The sequence below is a fragment of the Brachyistius frenatus genome, unplaced genomic scaffold (genome assembly GCF_029030835.1).
Source record: "Brachyistius frenatus isolate BFR_SWC_R1_liver_20210118 unplaced genomic scaffold, ASM2903083v1 Contig_53, whole genome shotgun sequence".
NCBI classification, from domain to species: Eukaryota; Metazoa; Chordata; class Actinopteri; family Embiotocidae; genus Brachyistius; species Brachyistius frenatus.
In genome coordinates this window covers 849990-868922 of record NW_027210652.1, presented here as the reverse complement: position 1 = coordinate 868922, position 18933 = coordinate 849990, and the positions used below count along the sequence as shown (strand labels likewise).

At 44.1% G+C, this 18933-nt stretch overlaps 2 protein-coding genes across 2 annotated transcripts; both read right to left on the bottom strand.

Annotated features, from left to right (window-relative positions):
• Positions 1 to 194: 194 nt before the first annotated feature.
• On the bottom strand, positions 195 to 5375 carry htra3a (HtrA serine peptidase 3a). The gene is made up of 10 exons (XM_069704884.1): positions 4723 to 5375; positions 3989 to 4094; positions 3199 to 3421; positions 2718 to 2912; positions 2568 to 2600; positions 1990 to 2098; positions 1837 to 1905; positions 1690 to 1747; positions 1463 to 1558; positions 195 to 937 (listed from the first exon to the last, which is right to left on the bottom strand). Exons 1-10 carry the CDS (start codon positions 5144 to 5146, stop codon positions 769 to 771), a joined length of 1482 nt encoding a protein of 493 aa, XP_069560985.1. The 5' UTR covers positions 5147 to 5375; the 3' UTR covers positions 195 to 768.
• A 1918-nt stretch (positions 5376 to 7293) lies between these two features.
• pi4k2b (phosphatidylinositol 4-kinase type 2 beta) lies at positions 7294 to 17591 on the bottom strand. Its single transcript, XM_069704929.1, has 11 exons — positions 17023 to 17591; positions 13050 to 13201; positions 12564 to 12644; positions 12211 to 12330; positions 11944 to 12075; positions 10838 to 10991; positions 10559 to 10626; positions 10003 to 10105; positions 9018 to 9151; positions 8846 to 8905; positions 7294 to 8219 (listed from the first exon to the last, which is right to left on the bottom strand). Exons 1-11 carry the CDS (start codon positions 17393 to 17395, stop codon positions 8046 to 8048), a joined length of 1551 nt encoding a protein of 516 aa, XP_069561030.1. The 5' UTR covers positions 17396 to 17591; the 3' UTR covers positions 7294 to 8045.
• Between the last annotated feature and the right edge of the window lie 1342 nt (positions 17592 to 18933).

The following is an 18933-nucleotide window of genomic DNA, read 5'->3' as shown; positions in this document are numbered from 1 at the left end:
CCACGTTATATACCGTCAGTACTTCAGGCTGCATTTAAATGATCTAAAACACCAACAACCAAAATAGCTGTGCGAGGAATTCCTGTCTTAAAGCCAGAGTGCGTCGCCTCAAGGTTCAGATAATGTTCTGCATGAGAATTTCCATTACCAAAACAGGAGAGGAGAAAAGTGACCCTTCCCTCCAGTAACAGGACTTTGCTGTGTGTGTGTGTGTGTGTGTGTGTGTGTGTGTGTGTGTGTGTGTGTGTGTGTGTGTGTGTGTGTGTGTGTGTGTGTGTGTGTGTGTGTGTGTGTGTGTGTGTGTGTGTGTTGGCTTAAGTTTGTTTAAGTTAGGGGGGGCATCTTTTTTTTCAGGACATGGAGGAAAGTGGAGGAATGAGAAAACATAAACCGAGGAGTGGAACCTGCCTTCTGGACAACAGCTGCTGAATGTAGACAGACAGACGGCCGTACGGATCCTTTCTTTGGAGGCTTTTATTCTGAAACTCTTTCAGTATCAGTGCAGTAGATTGTACTCAGAAGTATTTTGGGTGTTTGTAATAAACTACTGTAACTCCAAAGCAAAGCTAAAAAAAAAAAATTTTTTTAAATGTTGGCAAATTCAAATAAAATTTACATCATCGGACAAATTCTTGTTTTAATCAAAAATCGGAACTAAAACCATCCAACTTCACTTCATGTTTCCACATAAAGTGTATTCATAATTCCTCGCAGCACACTGTCTGTGGATTTGTTCCCGTTCACAAAACAACTTGAGCGTCCTGCTCTTCAGCGGAGCAGCGGCCGCGGGTGGATGTTGAACAGCAGGTCGGCGTCGCCTCTGTGGATCTCCAGCAGGAGCGGCCGGTCGCTCCGCAGCACCTCGCGCACGTCGTCGGTGGTTCGAACCAGCTCTCCGTTCAGTTTCACGATGACATCGCCGTCCTTAATCCCTCCGCTGAAAAACAACGGAAGAGGAAGGAAACTGTGGTCGAGAGCTCGATATGAGGTACGCTGGAGGGCCTCGTATGGATTAAATAACAGGTCATCACTTCATAATAAGGTGATATTATAGCCCACACATACGGACACAACGAGATACACTTAATGGGGGAAAACATCAGAATATTACGCACATACAAAAGTTGTGAAGACAGACAGGTTGTCAAATTTTTTAAATCTTTGCGGGGAAAAAGAGGGTTTTTAGATTGACGCAGAGTTTATTCCATTCATTAATAGCTTGAAAAGAACAAAAATCAGATTGTGCAAAGGCGGTGCTTTGTTTTGGGGACGCTACAGTCTCCGCTCGCAGCAGGCCTCGAGGTTAGTTGAAGTATGAATTGGCTGTTTTTAAAGTTGCTGTTTGGGTTAGGCTGCTGCTCAATGAGTGGAAGTCAATGCAACGTCCTCACAAGAATAGCTTGCAAACGTGTGTGTGTGTGTGTGTACACTTGTTTTTTTTTGCACGTGTGTGTGAGCATACTTTTCTGCTGGCGTGTTAGGTATGACCTGCTGCACCAAAACTCCGCTGCTGACGTCGGGGAAGTCTGGGTTCAGATGTTTCAGCTCTGCGACGAGACTGAGGCACAAATGACAAAACCAGAGTCCCACTGCTTCGTATTGATGCTAATAACACACAACTAACTAAGTCCATCCTTATCTCACTCAAAAATACATTTCTGCTTCCGATGTGTGGACGTAACGACTCACCCTTCGGTGATTGTGATCATCCTGACGCCTAAAAAATATCTCTGCGCTTCTGACACCTCTGAAAACGACACAAAAGCATTCCTCATACGTGTAAGCAGTCGTAATGTTGCCATGACGACCAGCGTCGGTTCGTCGGTAACTCTTCACCTGCGTCCGACTGCGGCTCCTGCGTCAGTCGTCTCTGCAGTCGAGTCCTTTCCGGCACGACGGCGTTAACTGGGAGGAGATGTTATCGATGAGCACCGAAAAGATCAACGCTTCAATCGGTGAACGCGTTGGGAGGGCGACGCCCACCTTTACCGTGTTTGGTCTGCGACTCGCTGAGGAAGCGGCTGATCCGGTCCGCCGGGATCGCGAAGGAGATCCCCGCCGTCACTTTGAGAGTGTTGATGCCGATCACCTCGCCGTCCTGAAAGAGAAGAACACACGATCGTACACAGAACAGGAAGTCAAACCGACGGGCCGAATTATTCTGTCTCACGTGACGAGTGCCGGAGAGGGTCGCGCGGCGATTTGAATAAAAGCTCGTAGGAACTGTAAAACTGCATTTGTATAAATCTGCTAATAAACCCGTTTCTAAAACCGATACTGTCTTTTCATTTAGTTCGTATTTAGCTCCGTTTAATTTGTTTTTAATACGTAAAACTAAACTGGAATTTACTGTCCAGGGTTTAAAATATAGAAGGATGATAACTGTACTGTTCAACAGACTCGCAGCTTCCTCCGTAAACTTGGGAACCAATACGTATGTGATACTTCAGACTCGCATACGAATTCTCCAAGTGCTTAAAGTTCTGGCGGCCTTTTAGGTCAAAGGTCAAAGGTCACTTGGCAGGAAACGTTGGATCGGTCTGTTTTGGTGGGAGCACCGGACTCACCAAGTTGACAAGAGGTCCTCCAGAGTTGCCGTACTTCTCACACATGTGAAAGATACGAAAATAAAAATCCTTTTAGGGTCAAAGCGCGACAAGAAATTACAGTAGTGCATACATCCAGGTGTATATTATTGTATCTGCGTGCGTGTTCACGTTAATAATGGCGTCGGTCTGGATGTAGTCCATGTCCGAGTCCTTGATGCCCAGCTCCTTGCCGTCTCTCTGCGCCGTGCTGACGATGCCGGTGGTGACGGTGTTCTGCAGGGCGAACGGGCTGCCGATGGCGACCACGAACTCCCCCGGCCTCAGGTCGGCCGAGCGGCCCAGAGACAACACGTGGAGCTTCTTCTGCTCAGAAACACACAGAAGGAAACACCGGGGGGGGCTGAAAGCTTACAAAACCCTCCAAGTATTTGAGATGTGGGTGTGAGAATACGCACATCAGCGCCGCGTCTGTGAGTCACAGAGCCAGCGTTGATGAAAGTATTCCCGCCCGTCTTATGAAACGTCTGGCAGAAACCAAAAAAAAAAAAACCCGTCCGAAGGTCGGCACCGATCCACCGTCAGGACGCGTTTTAACTTCTGCTCCCGTTTTCTTTCGACTTGTAAAAGTGCCAGTCACGAAGCTCGGTACCTGCGGGTTGACCTCGATGGTGGCGATGTCCGCCTTCCTGTCCACGTCTCGGACCTCGGCCTCGTACGCGTCGCCGTCGTGGAGCTGGACGCGCAGCTGGGGCCTCCCCGTCACCGCGGCGGCCGTGGTCACCACGTGAGCGTTGGTCACGATCACGCCCGAGTGGGTCACGATGAAACCGGAGCCGCTGGAGAGACGCACCTGGCGACCGAAGAGAGGATGTCTAGAGAGAAATTAAAAACAAGACGAGGGCTGATATACTGGCAGAAATCATGTATTTTGCTTGTAGATATTTTTTTGCATCCTCGTTGTCACAAGCTTTGGATTCCTGATTTTATTCTGCTGATAATAGAGAAGACAAAGCAGCAGGTTGGTGGAGACACTTTTATCAGACCGATCCAACGTTTCCTGTGAAGTGACCTTTGACCTCTAACCTAAAAGGCCCCGCAGGACTTTAAGCACCTAGAAAATTCATATACGAGTCTGAAATCTCACATACGTATCAGTTCCCGAGTTTACAGAGGAAGCTGCAAATCTATTGAACAGCATAGTTATTATTGTTATTGTTATTATTATTATTATTACTTCTTAGTTTGCTTTCCAGATTTTTCACACGAGATTAAACTATTAGGCTTCAACAAAGAACGCAAATGTGCAGCTTTTAATTTGGGGTTAAAATAAAAGTTAACGTGTTAAAACTGGCGTGTCTTTTTTATGTTAAAGAAAGTTCCTCTCGCTACACAAACACACATTTACACACACACAAACACACATTTACACACACACAAACCTTACAAACAGTTCAATGTGAACGACAGCAGGAGCTATTTTCTCCACCACATCAGCGATGAAGTTGAACTTGTAGCGAGGGCTGCTGGGATGGAGCAGCGAGAGACCTGCACCGACATGAAGAACACACTGCATTAATGCATTAATACACACACACACACACAAGTGCAAGATTAAACACTAGTTCTGTAAATTTTGAATATTAAAGTGGGCTTCAATTATAGATTTCATTTCAAATACTTGGAGTGTATTTCTGTCGCAGGTCCCCAGAGTTCATTGTGACATCTTAAATTAGGTTTTCAGTCAGACCAAAACCCCAAATTGTTCAGTTTAACACAATACTGAGTTGAAGAAACCACACACTGAAATTAAATAAACTCACATCAGAGAATATTTGACTGTTTTTGCTTTAAAAAAAAAAAAAAAAAAAAAAAGCGATTCATTTTCTGATTTATCTGAAAATAACTGACTGGTCGTTGCAGCTTTTTTCCAGTTGCGGTTTTGATGTTGTGGCGTTGAGGAACTGCAGTTTAAGTCAAGACACGACATGCAGGGTCTGTAATTAGTTTGGCTTTGGAGTGGTTTACACCGTAAAGAGGCTGTTTCATGTCCACGCAGCACACTTTATACAAGTAAGTCATCAACGTTTAAAGTGCATCTGTGTGATCAAAAGTTGGATCCAGTACTTCTATGTAATGACTTCCACCCTCCGGATGGGAGGTCGGGCGGTCCTACCTGCGTCCGGAGGCGAGCACGGTCCTTTGTGCGCCTGGCTGACTGCGGCTCTCCCCTTGTGCGCAGCTTTACGACCGGCTGCTTTCATCTTACACACGTTACCGTACGTTTTCCCGTCGCTTCCGCACACTTCGAGCCCCATCTTGCACCGGCAGACCCCTTTGGAGCCGCGCCGCTTCCCCGCCGCCAGCGGCTTGCACTCCAGACCGTCCCCGCAGGGCAGGTCGTTCCTGCGGCCGCAGGGGTCTCCCTCGCGCGGCGAACACACCAGGCAGCAGTTACATCTGTCCGGGACGTACCCGCCGAGACAGCTGGGGCTCGGACACGAGCTCACGTCGCACCGGGAGTCGCACTTGTCGGAGCGCGCGGGTTCGGCGAGGGAGTGCGCGAGGAGAAACACAGCTGCGAGTAAAAACGAGTTCATTGTGATGGATTTCCAGCGTCAGGAAGCTCGGATAGATGGTTCTTTACCCCTTCATGAAGTCATATTAAATGATCATGTGAAAAACATCCAGGTTGCTTCTCTGTGTTGACACCTTGAATAAAAGTCGACAGTCTCCGGTTATGAAAAAAATGTTCCTCCAGCTGGCACTCAGAGCTCTGTTTAGATTTAACTCATGGCCGAGGCGTCGGTGTCTGGAGAAATGTTGACAGTCATATGACTGGACATCACTTCGTTTTGGGAACGACTAAACTCAGAGCCTTGAAGTGCGCCGCAGCCCGCGAGCCACTCTTGAACTGAACCTGCTCGCGCGCGCCATCTAGTGGAGACAAAAAAAACCCCCACATAACAGGCACAACTTCAAAGATGTGTGTCAGCTAAAAGTTAAGTCAGGGGTTCAATCTCCTTTAGAGATTCCCTCAAAGGAAGTGAGTTTTCTAAAGTTAGATTATTTTTTGCATTTAACTGGTGATTGACATATTGAAAAAATTGAAACATAAGAACTTTAGATTTTATGAGCCTTATCAGACATTTCGTTAAAAAAACATGATAATAACATAACATTTTATAACCGATATCACTTTTGTATTCCTATTTAATAATTAAAACAAATGTTTAATTTCCCAGCAGGTCTTTTACATAAAGTTAACTCTTACTTGCAGATTCTGGATTTGTGACATGATTTATATTGTTAAGTTATCGGCACAAGTAATACACAAGTATTAATAATTTGTGAAAAACTGTGGACTACGAAGACAGATTTGTATTTTGTTCTTCTCGATACTATGGTGCTCTCAGTGACTTACACACATTTAGCAGATTGCATGTTCTCCACAGGGGGCGCTGTTCTGTCCTTGTATACCTGTCCTACTTTTGGCAAAATTTAGACCAAAAGCAAAACATTGGTGTTATTCGTTGGATCATCCGAGATAACTGGTGGAGACACTTTATTGACTGAACATTTTTATGAGTCTATGGAGGCTTTTTGAACCCAACCTCCAGTGGTACTCGGTGGTATTGCAGCTTATGGCACTTCTGCAACAGACCTGGAAGCTAACTCCACATTTATATACAGTCTTTGTCAAAAACCTATAGAGGACTAGGCTCTTTGATGTCCATCTCAAATGGGAAGTCAAACTAAAGTAGAGGCCTACTTTTTTACAAATAATTCTGAAGTATACAAGCAGTGTACAGAATCAGGAAGACAAACTTTATGTTAGGTTGTTGTGACCTGATTGTCACTTAAAAAAAAGATTAAAAGATCTCATTTTCATGTGGAGTATTTTTAACCTGTGGCTGTGTAGGGACAGTTTTCCACAAGAGGGCAGTGTTAAGCGAGGCTCCGTGTCAGCCTACCACCCGGCGATGACGCATGCGGGTACTATCGGCCTCACCAAAGTACACTTTGGAGTAACACCAGGCTGAAACGAACACAGTCGTCCCAGAGCTACAAATCAGTACCATCCGATGTGTTTCATTCTTTATACCTTCAAATGAGCTTTTTCTTTGAAACCGTAACATGTAAAATTGACCAAAACAAAGATCTGAATTTGCCAAATTTTATTTTTTATCTGTTAAATATACAGCTTTTCTCATACAATCACTGAGTTGGAATAAAAATTTCAAGATGCATACATACGAAAACACAACGGCATCGAGCAAACTGTGAAATATTGTCCTCAATTTAGATTTTTCGTCTTCATACAATATATTGTAAAGGGGGGGACGGGAGCTGCCCCTAACCCCTCCCCCCTCCCACACACACACACCCACACCACAAGGTTCGAGAGAAAGCTGCTTGCCAGCATTTAAAATACATGTTCAACAACAAATACATTCTTTGTTATGAGGAGTCTATTTCTGACAGCGTCTCCTTGTATTGAAATGTTAAGGAGCGAGAATCTGTGTAGAAACCGTAAACAGGTTACATTCAAGCAGAGTGTTTATTCCAAGTCTTCCTCCTCCTTCTTAAATTCAAGTTTCAACAATATCCTTTACTTGAGGCTTTTTTAATATTCCTTCGATAAACAGCTTTTGGCAGTACTGAGAGTTGAAGACACTGGGTTTGGGTTTGTTCGACAGATGTGGTACAAAGACCAACGATGGCTGGAACCAATCCCCCCCCCCCCCCCCCCCCCCCCCGGGGGGGGGGGGGGGGGGGGGGGGGGGGGGGGGGGGGGGGGGGGGGGGGGGGGGGGGGGGGGGGGGGGGGGGGGGCAAACACCTTCAGCAGAGCAAGTGCACATCTGTGTTTCCTACAAGGCAAAGCAAATATTTTTTTTTGGACCGATGTCGACCGGGAGAAAAAAATTCAAAAATAAAAACTCTCTTTCTGGAGAGATCAGTGAAAGCAGTTCCTTCAGATTCCCAAACACTCCTGGACCACATGTGTGTTACTTTGCGGTATGTTAAGTGTTTGTTCTTTGGCCAATACCCCACAAAGAGATCTTTGCATCAGACTTCAGTAGGTACTTTGGGTGGGTTAAACAAAAAAAACCTTTCTGCTTCCTAACAATAAACAAAGCCCACCTCTGTGAAAAAGCCGATTATCCAATCAAGTCACCATGGTAACCACAAACAGCCCCAAGGTCTCTCTGGGAGACAGCGGTATGCTAATCTCTGCACCCTCTTCACAGAATGAGGATTAGGCCTAAAGTCAATTTCTCCACACAAAAAAAAGGATTCCTCTTATTTTCTATCATTCACGTCTCCCCTTTTTTTTTTTACTTCTTTCCTCGCAGGGACAAATACGAACAGTTCCCAGCGTGATAATCTCATCTTCTCTCTTATTTTCGTCCCTCCCTCGTTTCAGGTTTGAACCCAGAAAACAGAGCGGTTGCAGAAGTCTCTCCTAAACTCCCCTCTTTCAGCCTTTCTCCGACTACCAAGAGGAGAAAAAGGGCCGCTTGCAGTGAAATGTTTGCGTGAAGGCGTTGCCCAGGGTTACCACGCGGCCCTGGCCGCCCGAGCGGCTGCGCTCCACCACCACCCGCGGCATCTGCACCAGCTGGATCGGGCTCTTCCCGTCCTTCAGCGCCTGGGTCAGGTTCAACACCTGGAAACCAACAGAAGTCAAGCGTGAAGTACGGAAACAACACGATGCAAAAGAGATGCGAGACACATCATTAATGCGATTATAACTTGCAGTTTGAAGGAGCACAGATCATGCAAATCAAATCTGAAATGTTTAGCCGCTAGTCCAAAACTATTATCAGTGACTCATGCAGAGACTTTGGTAAAGCACCAAAAACAAAACAAAAAATGGCCGATCAATTATTCATAGTCCAAAAAATATCTGAAAAAAATTCAACTCACTGACGAAACTACATAAAAAAATGTTTTTAAAAAAAGAGGCTTTTATGAGAGAAGTGTGTGCTGCCGTCCTCTTTTGACCACTCATGTTTGGCAAATACACAACAAAGACACGTAAACAAAAACAGATGTTGAAGGTGAGAGCGGAACAGAACGACAAGAGGTGAGAACACAAAGGTGAGCTGAGATGTGTGTTAGTGAGTTTACAGAGCACACGGTGAACATGAGAGAAAGTAGGCCGTGGGAGAGGGAAAAAAAAAACAAGAGCACGGGGAGAATATAAAAGGAAACGGACAAAAAAAAATACAAAATAGAGGACACAACAGGGAAGGAGAAAAGGTAGAAGAAGAAAAAATAGAACCAACTCACCTGTCCTCTCATTACAGACATCTGTCTCTCAAACATGGTTTTGTCGAAACCTTTATCTGTCTGCAGGCAAATAAAATGAGTGATGTCAGTTTTACATTTTAATCTCCATCTTTTAGGGTCTAGGAACACGGCCAACCTTTTAATGTTTTTTTTTCTTTTTTTTTTTCTGTACCTTGAACATCTCGTAGAGGTCTTCGCAGAGGTCCTGGACGAAGTTCATGTCGGAGAGGCGGGACAGCACCAGCTCCCGGGTCTCCTGGGAGAAGGCCACTTTAGCCTGAGGGAGCCACGCCCAGTGGAACGGATCTGATGGAGGGACGCAACTCAACAGTTACTCCTCATCCCAACATGCATGACGATAAACAGCTGTTCCTCCCCACTACAGCCTCAGACTTTATTTTCCTGTCTAGTTAGTGTGTAGAGCTGCTTTACACTGTCATTGTTTTCCGTGTTGTTTGTATTTACTGTAAAAAGTCCTTTAATTGTTGCCAGAATTCTGACTGACGAGACCATCATGGAGAAAATAAAAATAAAAAGACTAATTATTTCTTAACGATTTGATTGTTGAAAAGGAAAAGCTGACTTTCTACACCCGAGTGGAATTGGACACATTCAATAGAATTTGGAAAAAAAAATGGATTGAATATATGTCGTCAACTTTGTAAGATAAGAGGATGGAAAACTGGAAAGCTGCAGATGTTAATAGGTGTTTTTTTTTCACACATCTACCTTAAGCAAGATAATTGATTGTTTAAAAGTGCTAAGAAAGGGTTTACCCAAATTTAAATGGCTGACTGAGTTGAATGAGTAAACTACTGTATTTAAAAAGAAAATAAATAAATAAATGTATGAGATGGAAATTATTTGCTTTTCATGACAGGAGTTCAGATAACAGGTTCCAATATAACATCTGTACAGTAAATATTAAACTTTACTAAACTGACTGTCTGAAGGTAAAAATCACTAATAAACATGCTGTATCTTGTTTATTTAAGCCATTAAAAAAAAAAAAAAAAGTAATTGGGTGGTTTTACAGGGAGTTAGAGATTTGTTTTTGCTGTGATTGTCGTAGCCTATATTTTTTTGTTAATGTTTTTATTTTGTAAAATCTTGTGTGTTTTTAATTTGTGCCAAATCAAATGAAGTGATGAACGTACAGGCTCTCCATTCATCGGGGTGTTTGAAGGGGAAGGCCAGGCCGTTGTCGATGGCTGCGATCTTGATGCAGGAGTCCGGGCTGTTCTCCGGCCACTCAGCATCCTGCAGCGAGGAGGACGGGAAGATCGGAGAGGGAAATATTAATGACCGACGGCCGGGCGGCTTATTGATCATCGCTCAAAAGAGGCGATTCATTAATTAGACAGATATATATGACAACCTTCCTCATTAATCAATACGAGGCAAATAGTGATTGATGATAGGCCGTCCTCTTGTGTTCTGCTTGGTGAGGTCATCGGGGTTATTTCCAGACCTGTAATATCGAAGCTACCGTCTGCTTATGTGTGTGTTTGTCTGTGAATTAGTGTATAAACGTGTCTGTCGGAAAATAAAAACATTAAATAAAATCACTTTGCAGACATAAAATAAAATGAACTGTGACCGCGGATGAAAATAACACCAGCGCTCGTGCAGCTGAACGGTGTGAAGCGGAGTGAAGATGTACTTTGCAGACCGTCTGAAACACTCCTTCAGTACATGTTGATTCAAGCTCACCTTTTGTCCGTCACCTCCTCCTTCTCCCGGCTTCTCATACTTGATCAACCAGTTGTCGTTCCCTCGATCTGAGGAGGAAGACGAGAATAAAAGTAGAAAGAAATGAAATGTAGTAAGTGGGTAAAGTGAGATCAAGCAGCGGTCTACTACAAATAAATATAACATAAGTGCAAACACAATAAACAAGCAAAAAAAAAAAAAAAAAAAAAAAAACATTGTGGAAGAAGGAAAACATTCAGGGACAGCTTTAACATGTCAACACAGACACACACCCCCCACCTGTGTTTCTGATGACGTAGTCCAACACCACCAGCCGCTCAAACTGGGACTGCAGCTGCTTCCTGATGTTCTCCGGCAGCGACTCGGCCTCGAAGCGCCGCAGCCAGAAGTCGGCTTCGCGGTATCCCTCCACAAAGAGCTGAAAGGAGCCCACCTGGAGGCATGCGCGCGCACACACACACACACACACACACACACACACACACACACACACACACACACACACACACACACACACACACACACACACGATGTCGGCCACGGTGCACTTTGAAATACGACACCAGATTCCTCGCTCTTACTTCCTGCTAACATTTTTTTCTAACCACCCCTTTTCAAAAGCTATGATTCATCCAGAGGACCAAACGGGCAGCTGAACAAGATGTTACACACGATTGTAAGTAAAAGCTAAAACTGGTACGCGAGTACAGTTTACAAAAAAAAAATTAAAAAAATATTCCGTGTTTGAAAGCACCACGATTCAAAGCAGAAAAGACATTTTGGCTTCCTCTGACCTACTTATTTGAACAAATGTCTTTTTTAGAAAACACAAAAATAGACTGTGTCTTGATGCGTTATGCAGTCCTATAAAAATGCTGAATCAGCAGCTATTTTGAGACCTCCACTCGCTGAGACACCTTTTGTATTCAGCTAGTGTATATGTGAAGACATCATTTTAGCTTTACACAGTTTTTGTAACAGTCCCAACGGGAAAACGTGATCTTGCAATAGCAATAATTAATGCATAATCAACCAATCTATATTCCTGGTTATTTCTGTGCAGTGAGATTATCGTGAGGAAGTGATTACACATAACTCTTTATCACGTAGTAGTTTAGAAAAATAATGAGTTTTGTTTTGACTTTAAATAGTTGCCAATCCCAACGCTTCACACATTGCATCAATAATTTTTGACAAACAAAAAAAAATCAAGTATTTATCATTTCAACAATCACAAAAAAAACTCTGGAGGAACTGAATGACCAAATGACCAAATACACCAGACAGCAATGAAGAAGAGAAGACTTTACACTCCTCAAGAACTGCTTCCAGTAAACAGCGTGAAGTTGGTGACATTAGACCCCGAAGGAGTACCGGTCCGTTACCTTGGGTGGAAGTCCCACTCGGTGGAAACGCCGACCCACCTTGGGGACTTTCTCTAACGCGTACTTCTTCCCTCTGGACTTCGCTCTGTCGATGGCGTTGTAGTGGAACGTATCGCTGGCCAAATACACCACCTGGAAAACAACAACCAGGAAGACACTCAGTCAGCACGAATCAGTTAACACGAATCCACCTTCAGAGTTTGCTTCCATGTTGTTGACTCAAAATCTCTACACAGGAATAGAAAGGCCGTGCTCCGAGATCCACACCTTGGTTTTCGGCACCACGCCGAGGCCGAGCTTGGTGTCGACCAGAGAGGCGGCGGCCTCCGAGAGGTAACCCTGGTTAGGCAACAAGCAGCCTCGGCCGAAACAACACGGACAGCACAGCTGACGAGGAAGACAAGGACACGGAGGGAGTTTTGGAGATGCAGATGTTAACGTGACTTCATATTCTGGTGCTAACTGTTCTGTAGTTTAAGAAAATAAACGAGACAATGAGATAAAAACAAATTTAAAAAAAAAAAAAAATAAAAAAGCAACGGTGTAACCTGAAACAAAGCATGTCTGCTTGTACTCCTTCAGATTGTTTACAGACATGTTTGACATGTGACACGGCGTACCTTGTGAAAGTATTTGGTCCATTTGGGGTTCAGGTGACCGTAAGGTTCCTCTGACTTTGGTTTAAAAACACCAATGATTTTCTGTCAAAGAAAAAGAGGAATATTAACAAGTCAAACAATGCAATTCCACATAAAAGTGTCTCACGCCAGAAAATAGAATAAAAAAACAACATTAAGAGAATAGGACATAACTTCACCACGATGAAACAACACAGAGTCAAAGTATATAATACAAATGTAATGCGACAGGGATCGACATCCTCTCCCCGTAGTTACTTGGTAATGTGATGCTAATCATGTGATGCTAATCATGTGATGCTGGCTATCTGTCATCGGCGAGAGCATCGCATGGCTGCACTCGGCTCCAGAGAAAACCCGACCCACACAAAAGTAACCTTAATGTTACACATTTTGGCATATTTCCTCTTCTAAATATGATCTTTTCTTTTCCTCATCCCATTCTCGTGTATGATTCCCGCCGCTCACCCCTTTTGGGTCTTTGACAAAGTAGCTCCCGCTGGACCCCTGGGAAATCCTTTCTGGAAAGACGCCGCTCTCCATAGCTTGTTCCGCCCTTTGGATAATGTCTGCAAACTCAGGATCTTCTGGGAAATGATTGAAGTCCCCGCCGTTGGTACCTACAGCAGCAGGGGAATAAATCAAACATTATTTACATTCATTTGTACTTTTCAGGCAACGAGAATGTGCTGCAGTTAAAGAGGAAGGTATTCTCCTAAAGAATGGAACAATTATACAGACTTATCATGTAACTATCAATATGCTGGTAATAAAATAATAGAAAGATGCTTGAAACACATTGGTAGAATTACTTATTTACAAATTACGTGCTGAAACTTAAATGGTAAAATGGTAATTATGATGAAGCCCAATGTATTTTAAGATCAATGTGGACCATCCTCATCTCATGCATGAAACCAAGTCTCCTGTTGTGGGAAGTGGGAGGCTGCAAGCGTTCCCATCACCCACTGGGTGAAAGGTGGGCAAAAACAGGTGGCGCGTCTATAACAGGACTATAACACACATATTTTAATTCACAAAGAGAATTTACCAACTACACACAGAGATGCTGCAGCTGGTAAATAGATTCAAACCAAAATGTTGTGAAGTGGCCGCTATGCTAAAAGATTGATTTTCTGGGGGGAAAAAAAAAAAAAAAGGTCTTTTCTATTGCCTCGTAGCTTTAATATAATTCTCTGGACGTGACTCCTCTCTGGTGGATTTGAGGTGCTAATTATTCCTGTGATGATTGGCACATGACCTGCCATGGTCTAACTTCTCCTCCCGGCTGGGGGGCAGAACAGTCAGCTGACAGAGAGGCTCCATATGCTCGGTATTAGTCACACAAAAGTCACAGCGGGGTGGAAAGGGGGGAGAGGGTGGGAGGTGGGGGGGGGAGGCATGAAGGGACAGACGCAGGGAAGGTTGGAGGAAGGGACGGCGGGACGGTGAACATGCCATTTGTCACAGAGAGATAAGGAGAAATAAAAGGTAGCTTTGAAGCTAATTCACTGGAAAGGCCAGGGAGAGATGAAAAATGCAAATGAGGAAGAAGAGAATAGATGGATGGAGATATACAAATATTACATGGGGGGGGGGGTTAGGATTAATTAAAGAGTAGATAGTTGTTAGAGTTTCCTTGTTATGTGGCCCACCTATAGTCCTGAAAAAAAAAACCCACCCAAACAGGGGAGCCTCAGAAATACCTCCAGAGCCTTTGTTACCATACCGGGTCATTCGTCTTCAAGTACAGTTTATTTCCAAACCAAACATCTTGAAACATGAGCACGGACGTCTCTCTCTAAAAGCCTAAAACGTTTTGTGCAGGAGGTGAGAAAGAATTGGGGCCGAACATGTTTTAAACGAGGCTGCACTTGTGGGGTTTTTTTTAGCTCCATTTGGTGCCAGCTTAGTCCAAGTCAGAATATAAAAATGAATTAAAACCATACAGTTGAAAGTAGAGCAAGTCTTACTTGAGTACGTCGCACCGGTAGGTCTGATCATGCTCTAAATAAAACATCCCTCAGGACCTCCAGACAAACCCCATTAACTGGTTACTGGCACACATAGTTTAAACTAAAAGATAATCAAGAGATGTTGAAGGCAACTCTGTGCTTTTTTATTTTGGTGATGCCGACTGTAAAACAAACCTATTTTGATTGAACAGTGAACATAAAAGTGATGTAGGTAGAGACAGATGACGATAAAGTTCTGCAGACAGACCCTGGTTTACAGCAGGAGACCGCCTGTGTGTGTGTGTGTGTGTGTGTGTGTGTGTGTGTGTGTGTGTGTGTGTGTGTGTGTGTGTGTGTGTGTGTGTGTGTGTGTGTGTGTGTGTGTGTGTGTGTGTGTCTCATGATGAGGGATGTACATGTGCTTCTGCTGCATTGCATTGGTGATGAAAGTCTATGATGATATCATTGCATGATGCAGCGATGCCTCCTCACCCGCCTGCTTCTTCCCCATTACCCCCCCCCCACCCACCCACAAAAAGGCCAGAATGAAAGTAAATACACATTTTAGCAGTTTTCTCGCCCCACAAATTCCCTCATTTTACACTGAACTGGATTACAGGGTGTTTTGTGTGTCTGCTTGCACGGCGGCCTCATGCATATTTAATATCTCAGACGTCCTGGTCAGTTAATGGGACCTAGAAAGCTCTTTCACAGCAGGAGTGGGCGCTCAGTCAGAGCTCTGGGGACCTGCAGTGCACACAGAGTGTTTGACATGTCACAGCACTGCTGTGCTGGAAAAAAAAAAAAAAAAAAAAAAAAAAAAAAACTGGCTTACAGCTTGGATGAGTGGAGACACCGGAGGAAAACAAACTGTCTATTTAGGCCATTGCAAGCTCATAGATTTGATCTGATTTTACCTTCATGTTTTAAAAAACTTCATTCTATTTAAGCTGTTGAAAATGCATCAATTTAGATTATATTGTGCAACCTCATATCAGATAAATAAACACCGTTTCCTGCCACCGTTGGCCGTTGTGAGAGACGAGCGCAAGTACAAGTAAAGCAAAGGTTAGATGCATTTAAATTGAATCAATGACTTGTAGAAAAAAAAAAAGCCATGTTTTTGCATTGGAGACGATACGTGACGACTAATTAGCGAGGCAGTTTTGTCATTTTAGACCTGAGCACTATAGTCCTGAAAAGGCCACAGGAAACGGGAGACCAACACCTGCGTATTCAGGGTCGGTGTCTCTACCTGTGGCCTAGATTTCTGGGCCGGATAAGAGCGGCAGGCGAACAATAGGTGTAGAAACAGACCCGTAGAAATGAATGTACAAAAGGAATGAATGGTGATACTCAAATAAATGATACTGCAGGGTAAAATAAAATAAGGTGGGCAGTATGAGGAGGAGTGTTGTTAAATCGAGTTAGCTGTTAGGTCAAAATGTGCCGCTTCCATGGCAACTGGATCACCTTGTATTTGTTTTTTTTTCCTGGTTTTAGACTTTCTCCAGTCCAAAACCAAGTCATGTGCATATGTAACTGACATTATAATCCATTACACACACAAAATATATCATGTTAAATGTATTTTTTTTTGCAGCAGCAGTGTTGAGTCTTTAGCTGCACAGAAACTTTAAGACCTGCTTCATTGTGTTTCGGCACTAATCCACAACGTTTAACAATACATTTACATTTACATTTATGAATAATGGCTCTTTATAGTGACGTCACACCGTTAACTGCGCGCAAGGCTGCAGTGATCAGGTCACAAGGTTAAAGTCCCACCGCAACTGATCAATGCATGATGATAAGATGAAGTAAAATAGATATATTGATGGTTTTTTTCTTTTTTCTTTATAACATTCACAGCGTTGTCTGATTGCTTAAAGACCGGCGACTTTTCCAGGCAACAAGTCAATATGAATACCCAACGTTGTGGTTCTCGGGACCCTTGAAAGGGGCACCAGAGTGGAGGGGCCCCACAGTGGAGGGGCACCAGAGTGGAGGGGCCCCACAGTGGAGGAGCACCAGAGTGGAGGGGCCCCAGAGTGGAGGAGCACCAGAGGAGGAGCACCAGAGTGGAGGGGCCCCAGAGTGGAGGGGCCCCAGAGTGGAGGGGCCCCACAGTGGAGGGGCACCAGAGTGGAGGGGCCCCAGAGTGGAGGAGCACCAGAGGAGGAGCACCAGAGGAGGAGCACCAGAGGAGGAGCACCAGAGGAGGAGCACCAGTGCAACCTTCAGAGTGTTTGCATAACATGACATCGATTTGACCACGTTGCATTCACTGTTATCTCGGCACGTGACAGTAATCCGCCTTTGAAGCATGAATCATACGAGTCCAAAAAAACAAAACAAAAAAAACAAACACCCAACCATATGGCACGCACCAAAACAAAACAAGGTATCAGGTGTCCTGACTTTAACTGCCTGTTTATCCAAGCGGTACTTACTATAATAAGATTGCCATGATACGGAATATTTACCTGGGGAGGCCAAGGTGTCTTTATCCGACGACGAGCTGTGTCTGTTCCGCCTGCTCCGCTTCTCATGCGAGCCCCTCGGAGACGTCGAGCCTCCGGCCGAGCACGGCAACAGCAGCGCCTCTTCCCCGGAGCCGTCCGTCTCCAGCTCGGTCAGGACGCTTTCACGGGAGTCCGACATGCGGACGGCGGCTCCGGGGTTCGCCGCGAGCCCCAAACCCATCCGGCTCCTGTCGAACAAAACCGCCGGAGGGTCTGTTGCGGGAAAGTTCGACTCCAGCGCCGGCGCAGCTGCCGAGCCGGCGGCGTCCGACGCGGCGTCCGACGCGGCGGGCTCGCTGGTCTCCGTCTCCGTCGGGTCGCACTCTGACATCATGGTCGCTCCGTTTTTTTTGACACATACGCTTAAATGTACGTTGAATTGCGTTTGACTTCTCCTTCGAGCTGTCAGCCTTTCATCTTCTTGAGCCGCTCTTCGCCCCGGGGGGCGCGTAAACCCCCAAAACAGATGAATCGAAAGCGGTTGCTTCCGCTCACCGATGTGTCCACATAATCCGTCAAACCTGCTTCCTCTTCTGGGCTTCCTAGTTACCTTTGTGCGCGTGCGCCATACAAAGGAGGGCTTGACGTTGCCTTCAGAGGCCGCTCGGAAAGCGCAAACTCCACGTTAAAAAAAAAAAAGTTTCTCCGTCACAATCTCTGGTGACGAGTGGACGCGTCAAAACTTCTTTCACACATTTTTATTGGAGACATCTCCTACTACTTGTTCATCTTAAAAAAATTAAAAAAAAAAAAAAAAAAAAGACATTCACAAATTAGGCTGTAGATAATGTCAGTTGTCAATCAGGTTCAGTCCATACAAACATGCTTTCAAAGTCAATAAAAACTTATTTTATTTATTCTATATTAATTATCGTGCAGATGTCCCCTGCTGAATTGCTATTTTTGAACAAGGAAACATTATTTGATATAATATAATTTTTTCTCTTTCTATGTGTGTCATTTCTTCTTTTTTTTTTTATCTCTGTGTCCTTCAGCTTATCTGATGCAAATCCATAAAATCAGAGACACAGTCAAGGTAATTTCACATAAATAGGTTACATTATTTTTCCAAACATTTTACAAAGAAGAATTTTCTCAATTAGATTATGTCTACAAATTAGATGAGGCAGTGAACTAGATACTGGGCAGACTTGATTTATGGGAAACTTTAGCTATATATATATATAAAACTGTCTCACACAAACAGAAATTATATGTCAGTCACTGATATAAAAATGTAAATTTTACAAACACAGCAAAGGAATACACTGATGCCTTCACTGTTCCTTGAAAAATGTAGCACTAACTGTTATGGCCACTAGATGTCGACAGCAATGCACAAATGAAAACAGTTGCACATTGTTGAATCCCACACAAAATGATTTAGTGCTCAGAAACATATGATACTCTCTATTTGCTTTTATTTATTTTTTATAAACATTTGCTGTCAAATACTAGTACTTATCATATTGAGTTGTTTACTTTCTCATCAAGTTTCATTGTTTTCAGTGTCTGCTTGTCTCTGAACTTAAAAGTGGGTCCACAAAATGGGCCTTTCCTGCTGCCGCCACATGAGAGATAATGAAATTTTGTATTTTAACTCCATTTTCCAGTTTGGACCCAAGGTGGATTAATGCAAATTGAATAACCTCTGCATTAACTTAGCCAGGCTTAATATGGTAATTTTTCCTCTGTTTTACTTTCCCCCCTCTCTCTCTCCACCCCCCCCCCCCACCTCCTCTATAAATACGTGCTCCCTTTCTTTTCTTTCAACTTGCCAGTGCCCCTCAATCACCCAGTGGTCTCCACAGTCTCCCTCATCCCTGAGCCCCTCTCCACCTAGAACTCGGCCCTTCCATCACCGCCCGTCTC

Excerpts from the sequence above, each read along its gene's own strand:
- htra3a (XM_069704884.1), bottom strand. The coding sequence starts at position 5,146 with ATGAACTCGTTTTTACTCGCAGCTGTGTTTCTCCTCGCGCACTCCCTC. Across the intron at positions 3,422-3,988 it reads CACATTGAACTGTTTGTAAG|ACATCCTCTCTTCGGTCGCC; the intron begins GTTTGTGTGTGT and ends ATTTCTCTCTAG. Across the intron at positions 2,099-2,567 it reads GAGGACCTCTTGTCAACTTG|GACGGCGAGGTGATCGGCAT; the intron begins GTGAGTCCGGTG and ends CTTCTCTTTCAG.
- pi4k2b (XM_069704929.1), bottom strand. The coding sequence starts at position 17,395 with ATGATGTCAGAGTGCGACCCGACGGAGACGGAGACCAGCGAGCCCGCC. Across the intron at positions 10,106-10,558 it reads GAGGAGGTGACGGACAAAAG|GATGCTGAGTGGCCGGAGAA; the intron begins GTGAGCTTGAAT and ends TCCTCGCTGCAG. Across the intron at positions 8,906-9,017 it reads ACCTCTACGAGATGTTCAAG|ACAGATAAAGGTTTCGACAA; the intron begins GTACAGAAAAAA and ends ATTTGCCTGCAG.